At 39.5% G+C, this 16,099-nt stretch overlaps 1 protein-coding gene across 1 annotated transcript in view; it reads left to right on the forward strand.

Moving 5' to 3' along the window:
* The window catches only part of USH2A (usherin), a 454,712-nt gene that overhangs the window by 151,190 nt on the left and 287,423 nt on the right, over positions 1 to 16,099 (forward strand). Inside the window, exons 21-24 of the mRNA XM_033144773.1 lie at positions 3,760 to 3,890; positions 13,526 to 13,652; positions 15,508 to 15,609; positions 15,853 to 16,041. Coding sequence (XP_033000664.1) covers positions 3,760 to 3,890; positions 13,526 to 13,652; positions 15,508 to 15,609; positions 15,853 to 16,041 — 549 coding nt within the window. The remainder of the gene's footprint in view (positions 1 to 3,759; positions 3,891 to 13,525; positions 13,653 to 15,507; positions 15,610 to 15,852; positions 16,042 to 16,099) is intronic.

Below are 16,099 nucleotides of genomic sequence, written 5' to 3' on the forward strand. Positions count from 1 at the left end.
AAAAATGTTGATAATTAACTGCATTATTTCACCCCCACTCTCTTGATATGTTGGAAATTAGATGTATGAAGAGTACCAACCTTCACTTTACAGATGGTCCATGAAATTAGGCCAGGATAAGTTAAATGACTTGACTAATGTTCTACGCTGTGTCTGTGGCAGAACTTGGTGCAGAATCCATCTCTCTTAATTTACAATCCCTAACCACTAGCCATTGTTCTCTTCCTAAACAAAACATCATTCAGGAGCTAGGAGGGGAAAGTGCTTCTAATACATCAAATCTTATCAAATGACTCTAAACTTATCTCGCCTTTGTTTTCACCAAGGTTTGCTGTAAATCTTCTTAACTAGAGAGCAACAGGACTGGTGTCCTTGCTAAAAAGAGAAGATTGATTTACTATATTCATACAGAGGCAGGCAGCTGCTTCCAGTGGGTACATAATAATGAATGTAAGCCTGTAGACACTTAAGAAAGTCTTAAAGATTGGATGATGTTATAAATGTTTGTATAGCAGAAAAACTGAAAAGGTTTTATCCCCAATGTTTGTTTTGAATAGCTGTGCAAAAAAAAGCCCCTTTACACTATCTTAGAGGTTTCTTATTCCTCAAATACTCTAATTGATTGCTCATTGGGTTCAGTCAGCCCAAAGTAGAGAGAAACTTTGTACAGACATCATTAGTTTTTCTCCATTTAAAGATTAATCATGAAGAGCTCTGGCTCTTTAATTCTGTAATTTGTATATTTAATGGGCTGCTGCAGAATCTATGACAGTAATTAGCATAGCCTGAAAACTCATTAATACGCAACAACATGATTAATGCAACATTAATGCAAACATGACTGAAGTTATTTGGGTTATGTAGTAAGAAGATTAAAGCTAAAATGTCCTGTTTGTTTTACCAGTAGTGGGTATAATGGGGTGGCAAAAAAAATAAAAACAGGTATCAAATTTGTCACTTTAACATAACAGAATATACTTGAGTCTAAATCAAGATGATTTCCTTGATCCAGGATGATAGGATGTATAGAACACCATTCCTTGGTCCTTTTATTAATTCCTTTTTTCAGCCACCCACCCACATTCAGATTTGTTTATAATTCTTTTTCTTTACCCTATTTAGATTGACCTCCTTAAGCTTCTGGTTGCTTTGAGATATTGCAATGATAATAACAGGGGCAGGGGGGAGTAATTAGTTGAGTATATATATTTCAAATCTGCCCCAGATCACAATTACTACTTTAAGAAAGTATCATAAAGTATTGCTCATGAAAAGATCCTCAGTGTGAAAGTCAGCAATCTCCCTCATCTGGTCCCCCCAGGGCCTCAGCCCACCCCATTCAGTTGGGTTCTCCAACTCTTAGGAAAGCATTTGGGAAGGTTTAGGGGATGGAGCATGCAAAAGTCATCTCATGATAGCCCCTTCTGATAGTACTTTTCTGAATCCAACCCAAGGAGTTTTAGGAAAGTTCCTTTTTCTGCTACCAGCAGAGTTAAGTTGGCCATATTTGCACTACTATCAATTTCCATGAAAAATCACTTGTTCACTGTTCCTAAAGATAGTTGTGTTGCAGAAGGTATCGTTCCTTTGGGTTGAAAGTAAGGCTACATAGTTTTTCATCTTAGAGCCATCCAGCAAAACACAGAAAGTGTATGACAGAGTGATGTGGAAAGTTGAGAGCAATGAAGAGAATAAAATAAAATATATGAAATCAGGAGGTAATTGAGACATTCAGTGTCTCAGCAAGCTGTAGGAGAGGGCTGGAAAAATATATTAAAGAGACCTTTCACCATCTAGCTCTAGTCTTTATTCAGTATAATAATATTCAAAGCTTCTCAATTAAGGGTCCAACTATAGGCTATATTACAGATACCACGTGGTAGCTCCTTGATAGAGATCTAATGTGGTTTCTGTAACATATAAGTTGGTAAAGCAATGCTGATAGAAAGAGCACTTTGAATGAAGCTCTGCAAGAGGATCTTACTGCGTCACATGACATACCTACACACTGCAGCTGGCACACTAATGTGTCACGATACACTGTTTGGAAAGCTCTGCAATAGACCAATGGCTCAAAACTTGATGTTCTTAGAACATGACAGTAATGCCACACCAGTATCATTACCAAACACACTAGAACAAATACTGTCAAGAGTTTAGGTATTATTTACAGGACTGTCAGGCAATTACTGAAGCTGACTCTTTTACCTTGTGACTCTTATTAGTTGTTTTAATGCTGCTTTTTATGTATTTTTAATCTGCCTTCAATATTTTACTAGCAATCAGTTTTAAAAAGGTAAATATATGTAAAGGAATAACCAGGAATTAAGTAACCATGACATCGCCCTGAGGACAAATTTCTCTGTTTCCCCCTCCAGTTCTCCTTTTTCTTTGTGCCACCCCTAGCCCTCTGAAATACCACCTGAACACTAAAGGAGATTTTGATTATATCCCCTGTTGTGTTTATTCAAAGTCAATTGTTGCATAGCTCTGAACAGCTACTTTAATAGCATGATTGATGTTCATTATCTCAAGTGAACGTCTTAATATTTGTGAGTACACTGTGATGCACTCGGTGACAACCTGTGGCATGATTAAAGTCTGTGGGTCAAAGGATATTGCTTGTGGCGTGAGGTAATTAGTAGCCTTATGTAATATGAATACGTGTTGCAGTTATGATTCTTTAATTTTTCATAATAGTTTCTGTCTACACAAAGAGCTTCCCATTACTTATTATTTTCTGCCTGGCAAAGGAAGGGAAAAATGAATATGAAGAAGTTGATTCATTTCCTACAGCTGGGTAAAACCCAATAAATTAGCCTGCTCTGTGTTTAATGTGCTAAGGGGGAATCACAAGGACATGGGTATGAGTAGATATGAAGTTAGAGCACATTGTTAATCATAACTGCCCTTGTTGAAAACAGCATGGAATCCCACAAATAATTTTAATATTCATCACAAAAGTGCCAAAAATGTGTCAATAAAATCCTCACCAAATGTTTATTCTTCACTGTCCTACTCAGTACATGCTTTTTCCTGCCTAGCGGCCATAATTGTAAACAAGGCCAGCCCAAGACATTTTGCTGCCTGAGGCGGAGCAGCAAATTGCATCCCTTGCTTCATGTCAAGGCATATAGTACTATCCAAAGCCAGTCAACTTCTTTTGACACCTGAGGCAGAAAATTCGCCAAGTGTTTATTCTCCATGACAGTAAAATACAGTATGGGGTTCTTTGTACAAAGGCTTACATTACTTCCTAGAGTAACCATCTCAGGTTATGGGATCACATGGTCACTCGAAGGTCCTGCCAGGATGTAAGCCTGTGTACAAAGAGCCCCCAGCCTTCCATTTTATGCATTTAATAAGGCAAGTGTAACACACACACCTGCCTCTACTGGAATTCCTTCAAAGTTCTTCTATTCTCCAAAAATGAGGCAGAAGAAAATACTACTTTTGTGGAAAGGGAAGACTCGTTAAAATAGGAGGTGGAGTTTGACACAGCACAGGAATAAACTATCTTTAGTAGTGGTAGGAGAAAAGGCAGAGCAGATGGACAAGTGAACTTCAACTTTCATGAGGTACATTTTTAGAAAACAACACCTGAGCAGGTGATTCTTCTAGCATATTCAGAACAAGTGCACATATTTCTCCTGGTCCCCCTGGATAATAGTTCTGGCTTTTTGTTTCTTATCAGACACATTGATTTCTATGAATGCATGAAAAACTGAGAGGTAAATATATCCTTTTATTTCTAACCAGGCATTAAAGTGAGTTTTAGAACTAAGGAACTTGATGGTCTAATTCTTTTCTCCGTGTCACCTGGGAATCAAGAGGAATATATTGTACTTCAGTTGCAGAGGGGACGTCCTTACTTTCTCTTTGATCCTCAGGTATAGTAAATTTGCCAGTCTCAAAATCTTTTTATGCCTTTTAATGATATGATTTTTCTTCTTTTTCTGCTTATTAATTAATAGGTTAATGGGTTCATTTAAATTGAATGTAGTGAAGTTTGTTAGAGAACAGAAGTTTAAAACCTATTATTTCTCTGGCACTGAATTACTAATAAGTTATGAAGTCAAATTGAGTTAAATTTCTGCATTAAAATTGTTTGGCCCCCATGAAATACTGACACTAAGATTGTATAAATCAAGATCTTTGTGGATGCAGACAGAACTTCAGTAATATAATTTCAAGCTCTGCAAAGCTGACAACACTCCTTTTAAAACTAGGTTATCTAATGAAATAAAGACCTGTTTATTATGTAAAGATAACACAAATGTCAGTACTGTATTGTCAGTATTTTTTAAAAATGTATATATTAAAAAGTGTACATGCTAATTCAAATATAAGTTTGGCAGAAGAAAAATAAACCTATGATTAGACAGTCTAAGAAGAAATTTTGAAAAGAAATGAGAATTATGTGGATTTTGAATATATTACATATATTAAAGGCTTTCTTGTGACTGTGTCACCAGTATGGAGTACAGCATGTCTTTTTTGCTGCCAGTGTGTTGCAAGAATTCTGGAAGCATTCCTGAATATATTGCTCTATGAGCTGCACTTGTCAAAGGGTAGGGACCAGACCAGACCAGTTACCGGTAAATGCAGGTCAGATTTAGGCTTAAATGCAAAAAATGGACAAAAAGGACAAGTCATATGGCATCTTAAAAACTGACAAATACACTGTGACTTGAAGTTTCATACAAACATAGGAACTGCTTTGCTAGTCCATCATCTAATTTCCAACAATAGGATGGCTAGAAAGTTAATTATAAGCCAATTTAGCAATATTACAGTAGTTTTATTATTATTGGAAACTAAGACCTGCCCCTTGTTATTTGTCCCTGGCGTTTGATATAGTCTTTACATCAGTCTTGCATGGAGGCTACAGGTTACAGTTTCATGATTGATGAGGCCATGGGCATGGTGTGTTCTGGTGCACCAGAGTGTTGTTGTTTTTAAAGAGGCACAGGGCAAGCATCAACATTGGACTTTACCAGGGAACAGCTGAAGACCTGGCAGCTGCTTAAGGACACCAGATGCTGACTCCGGTCCTGACATTAGTAGATACCTAATGGGCTTGATGACCAACTATGAAAGACTTCCCCAGTGCAGTTTCTATCACCACTGTCCTTGCTGCTCATCTGCTTGTTCCTACTGCCAGAAGCAGCCCCATTGGGCACTGTGTCAGGTCACTGTGGTGGGGTCAGCTCCTGCTACAGAGAAAAATGTGGAGTGCTGCAGCCCTGCTTGCCATCCTAATGGGTCTGATGAACATACATCACAAGATTGTGGGTGTGGGCAGAAAAGGCACTAGGAAGAGTAGGGTGGAAATAAAAGATGTAGAGAGCTAGGCAGAATTTGTGGGGCTGGAAGTAGTAAAAAGGCTGAGGAATTCCCATGGAGGAGCTAGCTGGGGCAGAGAGGAAGCAACTTTGCATCCAGGCAAGTGGTGTGGCTGCTGGAGACTGAAGTCAGGCTTGTTAGCCTTGCATTCTCCCAGGAAGGCCCCTAGCCAGCGAGGCAATGGCAAGCCTCAGGAGCCCACTAGAAGGGCTGGTCAGGCAGTTTGAAGGTACATATCTTACCCAGACGTCTGGATACATAAGGAGCTTATAACCTGGAAGGATGAGGAGACCCTTCCCAGGAGGGCACCAAGAGGGCTAATATATGAGAAGAATGCTAGTCCTTATCCACCTTCCTAGCCTCCCTGAGTCAGCTACTTGGGTTTATGTAGACCGGAGGTGGGTGGGTGCAGGGAGATGACATTTGTGCCTGAATGGATCAATTGTTGACCTAGACATTTAGATCCTGCAATCTGAGACCCAAATTGAGACAAAGCAGAACTTGAAGCAGTTGAGAAGGCAATCTGTGATGTCTTCAGAATTAGAAGAAATATACTCACCTGAAGAACTTTAGAAAGGGTTGTTGCTGTTTTGTAATGTTAGGGGTAGTAAAGCCGTACATGCCCTGAGATCCCCTGGACTTTCTGTTGTGCCGTGTGAACACTTAGGATATGTAAATCAAACTGTTCAATTGCATCTTGCCTTTAGTTCTTTGATTGGACTCAGAACATCATATGGAGGTGAAGCCTTCTGACATGGACACCTCACAGCACATAGCTGTCAACCTTTCCCTTTTTTGTGGGAAATTCCCTTATTATAGCAGTGGGGAACAGCAGGGAGGGTTGACAGCTATGTCACAGTAAGAAAGTGAAACGGGAGCAAAACTTGTCCAACAGAAGGCCTTGGTGGCCTGTTGTGTCTGTTGGTCTACCTTATCTAGCCTTCTCTTGCCACAAATACATTTATTGATAATTCATCTTATTGGTCATTGGGAGTTTTCATCCCCCACTAGTGAAAAGTTAGAGTTTTAGATGAGACCATAGAAGGATCTAGGTAAGAATAACATTGTGTGTGTGTGTGTGTGTGTGTGTGTGTGTGTGTGTGTATGTATATGTATATGTATATGTATATGTATAGTGCAGTTCCCTTTCCACCTGCGCATAACTGGCATGAGAATGCAAGGGTTTTCTCCTTGGGAGATCTGCTTCTTTCTGTAGCTTTTTATAAGCGCTATTCTTGTCCAAATCTTGCTTAACTCAGAATATTTAAATGTGATTACTATAGTTGAAATTATTTTACTCCAAAGCAATTCCTATTACAGCTGACAGCACTGTTACAAAGTAAATGGGTTGTGGACTGTAGTCATTCAGCTTTTAACATGTTACAGAAGCATTCAGAGGAATGTGTCTCATATCTGCAAAGTGATTTTCTCCAACTTTCAACTCTGGTTGGCATATTCCCTTATGTAGCTTAAAATGTTGAAATTGTGTTGCTACAAATGTGATTTCTGATGAATAAAATAAAATACTCCAGATTGTTGCCAAAACATATAAAGAATCACTTTTGTAGACACCTCATCTTTGGCATGCAGCATCGTTTGTAACAATTTTAACGCTAACTAAGTACACTTTGATGAGACAGCATTTAATAAAATGCTCATTAATTTCATCATTAGCAAGGGTATGCTAAGAAGTAAGCCAGTTTCTTATGTCACGCCCAATTAGCATCCCATGCTAGTAATCCCATTAGTATTGTTGAATTCACTAATGGAAAAACTAATGGGCATGCTACCAGGGCACATTAATTGGGCATGACACCAGTTCTGGTTTTAATTATTAAACTACGATAATGAAATGTGTGTTTGTAAAATATTAAAATGTTGAAATAGGGTAGAAGACAATAAAAAATAGTGTATGAAACGGAAAGCTTGTTGGCCTGTAAAATGCATTCTTGTGGGGCAGAGAACTTCTCTGTGTACCAAGATATCAGATTGACGAAAAGCAGTAACTCTGATGAATACTTACTCTTTTTGAAAATAAGCATATATACCTTTTGAAAATGCTTAGGATTTTATCTCTAGTAATCAGTGTACTTGAGAAAAGAAGAGCTAGGAGGAAACAGGTCATTTAACTACTAAGTAACAGCTTTTAAGTAGCAACATATTTTGTTTAAAAATTATATTGTCATTGAGGTATCATTTATCTTGTATTTTAGACTAATATTTGGGAATCTTTGTCCAAGACACTCCTACTGTAGTGGCAGACATGAACAAATCTTAGACACAGGTCTGATTGACATAGCTGTGTGATTGTTGATGGCTGCTGAAAATACCCTTGATAATGCATTATGCACTGAATCTGCTGTTACTATTTATGTGCCATTCTAACTTTGACTACTGTGAAACATGTTGAGCTGCTTGATACTGTTTTGCCTTTCCACAAAGCTGTACATAATATGAATCTTAATTTGGATATATCCCCAGATAATATATTTTATTACAGTCTCCTTCATAAAGAACAAACACTAATTAAACAAGAAGTTCCCTATAACACACATTCATTCTAGAATGAATGCATGAGCACTGTCATTGCGTTTTCCTGTTGTTTTTAGTATTGTGCTTACATCTGTTTTGCTTTCTACAAATCTAAAATTTATAGAGTTCATTTACCAGGCCGTTAGTCATTCAGATCACTAAAATCATGACTCTTGTGTAATAGGTTACAATTATGTATTTGTTTGGATACATTTATTTTAATACAAATGGAGAAAATTATGATTATACTGAAGTTTAGTTTTAAATGCACTCCTTACATACAAATGATACCAGAAAGCTGTCTCCTACAAATGCTATCACATGCTGTCTTGGGGTGTGCGATTGTTCTTTTAAGGATTGGACTAATTATTCCAAGACAGCCATCATTTATCCAAATACAGATTCTACATCCACTTTTGACAATATACTCTTCCTGAAGCTGCTAGGCATGGTGCTGCAAAGAGCTTTCCATAAATAATCTGCAGTGTTTGAAAAAGGATGCAATTAGTGTAAAAAAAAAAGCTATTGATTTTTCTGTCTTTGGACACAGAGCTAGGACCCACTAACACTTTCCCCTTCCCCTTTTACATTCCCCTACTCTGAGCTGCAAAAGGAACTTGGGATGAAATAAAGTGAAGTTGAAATGTTGATCTTATTTCTCCTGCAGCTCTTCTGAAAAGTAGGGATACCGTGGTAGTCGGACAGTTCGATTTCCAACACAGATATTGTTTCACTGGTACGAGCAATTACCTGGATCTTCCTTATGTTCAATTCTGTCTGGTTTACTTTTTACCAGGGGGAGAAAAATAATCAGCAGGTAGATGTGCAAACTCTTGCGCAAACTCACCAGAGAGAGAAACAAACAGGAGGCTGAATGCACATCAGAACACATGTTGGAATGAGCATCTAAGTGCACATCTTGCCAGCAAAGCATGTCAGTAGGATGCACATTCCACTATACATACAAATTGCATTCCCACCTACAACTAGTAAACATACATGTTTTGTCCTTTCCACTATAATGTGCATCCGTTTGAATAATTTATTTATCAGGAGTGTACTGGCGTATAAAACAGAACTCTGGATGTGTCAAAGTTGTTTTCAGAAAAACAAAGATATCACAATACCCTGAAAAAAAGTTGGAAATATTTTATACAGACCTTAAAAGAACTTAAAATCTGCTCCTGGGCATTGGAGAATAGTATGGTAGTAAGTGTTGGGGGCTGCAGATGGAAAGGGAGTTAATAGAATAGAAATACTTTATTGTCACTGAACCACATGTTTACAGTGAGATTAAATGAGCCCCCTCCCCCACAATCTCTCAGTCCTTGTTACACTCTATGTGCTGCCGTACAACCACCAACCCCAAACGTCAGCTGCAATGTTGCTGTCTTCCATTCAGCAGCCTCACATCCTCTTATGTGAATGGAGCAGAAGCTTGGTGCTCAAGCCTTAGTGTCCAAACATGGTTCTTGGAAAGTGAAGTGAGAATGGCTCAGACCAGGATTCAAAGAACCATGAAATTAGTTCCATAAGTTCAAGGAAGCTTTTCTTAACCAGTAGTAAAAGTGAAAAGTTCCATCATGTAAGAAGAAAGCTCCCTACATATGTCCAAGCTGATCTTTAAATTCTAGTATTGATGGGTGTTACCTAACTATGTCATACTCAGAATAGATGCACTGAAATCAGTGGACATAAATTAGTCGTGACTAACATCATCATCATCATCATCATCATCATCATCATACCTTTATTGTCATTGTACAACCTGTGTACAATGAAATCAAATGAGCCTCCCCCCAACACTCAATCTCTTATCAAACAACACACCACCTCGCAAGTCAATTTTGCTATGTTGTTTTTCATTCAACAGCCTAACAGCCCACGGATAGAAGCTATTTTTTAGCCTGTTGGTATGGCTGATTATACTTCTAGATCTCCTGCCCAAGGGTAGAAGATTAAAGAGGTGATGGCCGGGGTATGAGTCATCCCTGAGAATTTTTCTCACTCTCCTAAGGCAACGATCCCTTGCGATGTCATCTAGCGGGCTCAGGGGACAGCCTATGATATCATGTCCTGTATTCACCACCCTCTGTAGAGACTTTCTGTCCATGGTTGTCAGGCCAGCATAGCACACTGTGATACAATATGAAAGGCCACTTTCTGTTGTGGACCAGTAAAAGGAGTTCATCAGTTGTTGTTTAACATTATTCTTTTGTAAGACCCTGAGGAAATGGAGTCTCTGTTGGGCCTTTCTGACCACCTGAGTTATGTTGATTTTCCAAGTGAGGTCCTCACTAAGGTAAACTCACAGGAATTTAAAGGACACTCTCTCCAAAAAAACCCACTGATATACAACGGGGCAGGTTCCTCTCTCTTCCTCCAGAAGTCCAACACCATCTCCATTATCTTATTGGTATTTAGGTGCAAGTTATTCTCTAAGCACCATGTAGATACTTTTTGAACCTCCCCCCCATACGCTGTTTCATCTCCGGCTCCAATTAGGCCCATTGATTTCACTGGGTCTACTTAAAGTATGATTTAGTCAGATGGCACTCATTATGGTTTCTTCTTCTGGTTTAGGCTGCAAACCAAACCCTGTCCAGGAAGTAGAGGAACTTGATGGAGCACCAGGATCCACCACTGGTTGGGGTGAAAGTTGAGAGGAGGTTAGACAGACTGCTGCACCAGCCTGGCACTGGCTTAGCAACTGAGCCTGAATTGGGCCTGATGTTGCTGCATGATGGCAGTCAGGCCGCCTTGGGATCCAGTGGATGAAAGGGTACCTCATTTCTCCACATCTTATCCTCACCCAATATCAGAACTTTTTGTGGGCTGCTGTTGGTGGGGATCCTGTCAGTGACATGTTTGCAGGCATAACAAGCAGCTCTGCATTGGTGGAGTTTGGCTTCCAAAACATTCATAAACCAAGGCGCAGTTACCCATTGGTTGCAAGAGCTTCTTGCACTCAGTGGAAGCTGTGCCGCAGGTTCAGGTTCCAAAAAATGTTCAAAAACAGAAGCGTTTACTTCTGGTTTTTTTGCATTTGAGAACTGAAACGTATGACAACGGAGGTGTTCAGGAACCGAGGTACCACTGTACTTTCTCTCATTTTTAACCTGGCTTTCCAATTAATAGGTCTTAAGGTGGCTTACATTTCATTTATAAAACATTTTTTAAAAATTAAAAAAGACTTGGAACCTAAAACTGTTTACAATGTGGTTGCAGCAATAGACGATTAAAACTGGAAATGGAAGGTGTAAATAATTTGTTGTCAAAGATTTGAGAAATGAGAGCACTTTTAATCTGGTGCATAAAGGATAACAGATTTGGAATCAGATGAATATGTCTGGCTATTGAATGTAGAGAAGGGAGTTATCATAAGTAAATTAAACACATGCCATTTAGTGCTTTAAAAAGGTCAAAACCCAACAACTCTTTAACTGTTCCCTGAAGCCAATAGGAAGCCAGAATAGATTCTGGAGCCCTGGTATATATAGTCCTGGGGACTCACTCCTGTTAGATTGCTATGTAACATTTCACTTCATCTAAGGCTTCTGAGTAATAACCCACAAAGTAAAATACTGTATTTAATATTACAAAAAGTACTTTTGAATTGCTTCCTCTCTTGTGGTGTGTGAAGATTTTTTTTAAACATGTTCCATGTACACACTGGGTTTGTGTATATATGTTTGTTTGTTTGTTATCCTACTTTTTTACTTGTCGTTCAGTCGTTCAGTTCTGTCCAACTCTTCGTGACCCCATGGACCAGAGCACGCCAGGCACCCCTATCCTCCACTGCCTCCCGCAGTTTGGCCAAACTCATGCCAGTCGCTTCGAGAACACTGTCCAACCATCTCATCCTCTTTTGTCCCCCTTCTGCTTGTGCCCTCCATCTTTCCCAACATCAGGGTCTTTTCTAGGGAGTCTTCTCTTCTAATGAGGTGGCCAAAGTACTGGAGCCTCAACTTCAGGATCTGCCCTTCCAGTGTCAAAACAAAATAAAATAAAAAATTCCTTCCAGTAGCACCTAAGTTTGTTCTTGGTATGAGCTTTCGTGTGCATGCACACTTCTTCAGATACCCTTCCAGTGAGCACTCAGGGCTGATTTCTTTAAGGATGGATAAGTTTGATCTTTTTGCAGTCCATGGGACTCTCAAGAGTCTCCTCCAGCACCATAATTCAATGGTAACTCCTACCATTGCACATTACTAGGGTCCTCAAAGTGGCTAATAATATTTCTAAAATGCAATAGATATGTCAAGAAACACAGGCACACAAATGTTCTAGTTTTAGGGTGGGATTCATCTAATGAGTCCCATCAACAGGAACCCTATACAGAGACTTCTGCTTGTGCAATGGGGTTTCTGCCCTCCTACCATTGCGCATGCAAACACACACACACACACACACACACACACACACGAAACTGGCTCAGGGAGGGGCCAGGAGAACACCACGATGTGGAGGAATGGAGAATAGTTCCGTCTAAGAAGCTAACATGCTTCTGCTGGTGGAATGGTCAGAAGAGGTACAATGTTTAATTCCTCCCTGAATGTATTAGACAAGATATTTGGTACGACCTGATGGTTCTGTTTTGTTTTTGTATGTAAGTGTGTGGTTTGTGTTATAATTCAAAGGGAACTAAAAATACATGAGTAATGGTATCTAGGTTTGTATCTCAGCTGGGAGTCTTTGGATTCATGTGCAGTTGCCCCATGTGGTGAGTATTTTTGCAGCAGCTGCCTGGTTGGTGTATTTATTCCATTGTATAATCCTGGACAGGAAGGACTATAAAAGGGTAATAATTAAGTGGCATATGAATATTTCAAATAAATAAAAACAGCCCTGCTGGTTCAGAGCAAAGGCCCATCTAGTTCAGCATCTGGTCCTCATGGTGGCCAACCAGATATCATACTCATAGAGTTGGAAGGGACCATGAGGATCAGCTAGTCCAACCCCCTGCAATGCAGGAATATGCAGCTAATGGAGTTCAAACCTGCAACCTTGGCATTATCAGCAGCATGCTCTAACCAACGGAGCTATCCATTTGTTGTCTAATATCCACGAGAAGCCTGGAAGCAGGACATGAGTACAATAACACCCTCCCCACTTGTGTTTGCCAGCAATTGGCATTAAGAGGCATACTGCCTCTAGTAGTAGAGGTGGAACATAGCCACCATGGCTGGTAGCGATCTGTAGCCCTAGAAGACGTGTCTGAGCCCTGACACTCGTCCTCACCACTGGGATTCCTGCTACAAGGATAAACCCAGTATAGTAATAGCCATTCTGTGGAGGATGGCCACTATGAATGATAGGACTTACTTTCTACCCTGGTCACTGCTGGTTAATTTTTGTTTGGAACCACTTTCAGTCAGCTCAGCTTGCATTGCACTAACATTATTGGATGAAGATGTAATGAGGTTGTGTGTAATGATAATTTACCACTGAAATGTGTGCAAAGTTGAAAAGTTTAAATGTGAATGGTTCTACCATTTCAGCATGGGGAGGGAACCCTTTATGTACTGTAGGATATTCTAATTTCACTTTGAAACAAAGTTGCCTCTGTATCTCAAGGCTGATATAGTAATGACTCAGAGACCTATCTCGGCACATTTTTATTAATTGTTTAAATATCTTTTAAAAGGGATCTGCTGTTGCACTAACTCCTGATAATGATGGTGGAAGACAATATAATGATAACAGTTGGCACCATATAATTGCTGTAAGGAATCAGGCTTTTGGAACAATCACTGTGGATGGGCAGTTCACAGGTAATTCTCTCAACTCATAGCATCATTATTAATTTTCTCAAGTGATTGTCACATTATTATTTTTTCTAAAGGTTTCTTCAGATTTTTCTTTCATTTTCACTTATCTTTGTTTAATATCTGGACACTTTATCATTCGAAGGATGCAGTAATAAAATACAATATGAAGCTTCTTAAAATACACACAGGTTTATCTTTTACTTGGTAATTTTCAGTTTAGACCTCTGGGCCTTTCTGAGCCCTTTCCAAATGAACAACTTGGTACTTTTGTGTTGGTAATTCACTCTTACTGAGGGGCGGCCAAATGTTTCAGGCTTGTGGCTAACCTTGCAAACTAGAGAAACTTGTGGGCACCCCTCCAACACAGACAAGTTTCTCTAGTTTGCAAGGTTGGCCACAAGATCACACCAGAGCCTGTTCTACTGGTTATAATAAAATGGTTTTTTCCACGCCTAATTTCAGCAAATAGAGGGATGTGGGGGTGGAGGAACCATGAAGGCCACAGGGAATGTTGCAGGGATATGCATGCCCTTGGACACTATCCTGGTGACCCCAGAAGATAGCCATTGATTCATTGGGCTTAATAAAATAAATTAAACCTAGTGTTCTAGAGCTTCTCTGACCAAGGTTACTCAGGTACCGATCATCAGGGAAATGATAGTCCTGATAATCTGTTTGGATGTGTTTTGCTCCTTCCTTCTCCTTGTAGCTCAGAGTGGCATGGCAGCTAAGCCAAAGTTTAGCTTAATATCTCATCTGAAGCTGGGATCATGTTCCAGCTCTCTCCTCCTTAACCACATACTGTAACCAAGATCAAATCTTGGCTTCAGTTCTTGGTTAAGGAGGAAAGAGTTTCACCACAATCTCATGTTCAGGTGACATGTTTAGCCAAATCTTGGCTTAGCTGCTGCGCTGAGTTGAGCAAAGTGCCTGCAGTCTCCTCTTTACAAGCAGTGAAAGATACAGGTGTTACAATAATTACAGCTTAACCAGCAAACATGTAAAAAAGGATTGCTTCTGTTACCAAAAAGAAAATAAAGTAGGTGCCCTTTCCCCACTCAGCTTCTTCCTTGTTTTAGAAGCCAGATGTGTATGGAGGACTGCATCCAGATGCTAATATTATTGTACGGGCAGGATAGTGTGGAGACAGGCTTATCCTGATCTTAAGGCATGTTGGGCTTTGACTGATATGAATAAAAATTGTGTTTTTCCTTTCTATGCACTTTCCCTCACCCCGTGATGATGTTAGGATACAAATGGCAGAATTATAGGATGTAGCGTAGCTCTGATTCATTCTTCCTGCCCTGGATCCCCCACCTACTCCTGGTCCCCTTTGGTCATGGCATCGATACAAGGGGGCTTGCTAGTGAAACATGTAGATACTCCCTGTTGTTCTGACACACCGTTTTCTGATACCAAGTTGCCCAATTTCATCCTGTTAGCTATTATGGCTGTAAATCTATCAATGACATAAATTACATTGTCAGGCACAAGAGATAGGGTCTTTTCTGTTTTGTCCCCACTATTGTGGATCTAAATTATGTATATATGGTTTCTAAAGTGCAGGCCTTCAAATGTGCTTTGAGAACTCATCTAGTTAAATCTGCCTTTCTTCAACAGTGTTTGCTGCTGATTCTTGAGACTCGCAGTGCTTTTTTATGGTTTTTGATGCTTCAAATGCATCTTTGTATAGTTCATCTAATCTCAGCACACCACGTTGTTAGGACTTTGTTTTGAAATGTGGCCAATAAATACTTTAAATAAATAAATGTTGTTCTCTACTTTTTTCTATGGTGGTGAATTTTGACCTGACATCGTCTAGTTCTCGCTAGAATAAAATTTCTTTGGCTGTTTTTAGGTTCCTCATCAGCTGTCAGTGGTAGTACCATTATTGGAGAAAACACAGGAGTTTTTGTTGGAGGACTTCCACAGGGTTTTACAATCCTAAGAAAAGATACAGGTAAGAAGGTGTTGCATAGTTTGCATGGCAATACTTTCACTTCCCAGCCTACCCTTGAGTATTTGATTGAAGTCCTTATGCTACTGCGGTACCAAGTATGAAGTCACAGAGCCATTCCAAGTGAGATGAGTTGGAGAACTGATTGGACCCCTTTTGATGTTATACATTAATTGTTTTTATTTCTTATTTCCAACAAATTCATTATATTCTGTGCATTTCAGCTTTTAAACTTTTTTTTGTCAGGCGCCTCTAAAATAATTACAAGAGGATTTGTGGGGTGTCTCCGAGAGGTGTCCTTGAAAAAGATGCATCATCCACATGAAGTTTGGGAGCCTTTAGAATGGAAGGAAGCAGTGGAGCAAATAAATGTTTATCATAGCTGGGAAGGGTGTCCAGGCATGCTTGCAAATGGAGCACATTTTCTTGGGAAAGGTATAACCCCATATTAAAATTGTTTGAAATACTACCTGTGCTTTTTGTTGTTGTTGTT

This window comes from Lacerta agilis, chromosome 3 (assembly GCF_009819535.1).
Source record: "Lacerta agilis isolate rLacAgi1 chromosome 3, rLacAgi1.pri, whole genome shotgun sequence".
In the NCBI taxonomy this organism is placed as follows: domain Eukaryota; kingdom Metazoa; phylum Chordata; class Lepidosauria; order Squamata; family Lacertidae; genus Lacerta; species Lacerta agilis.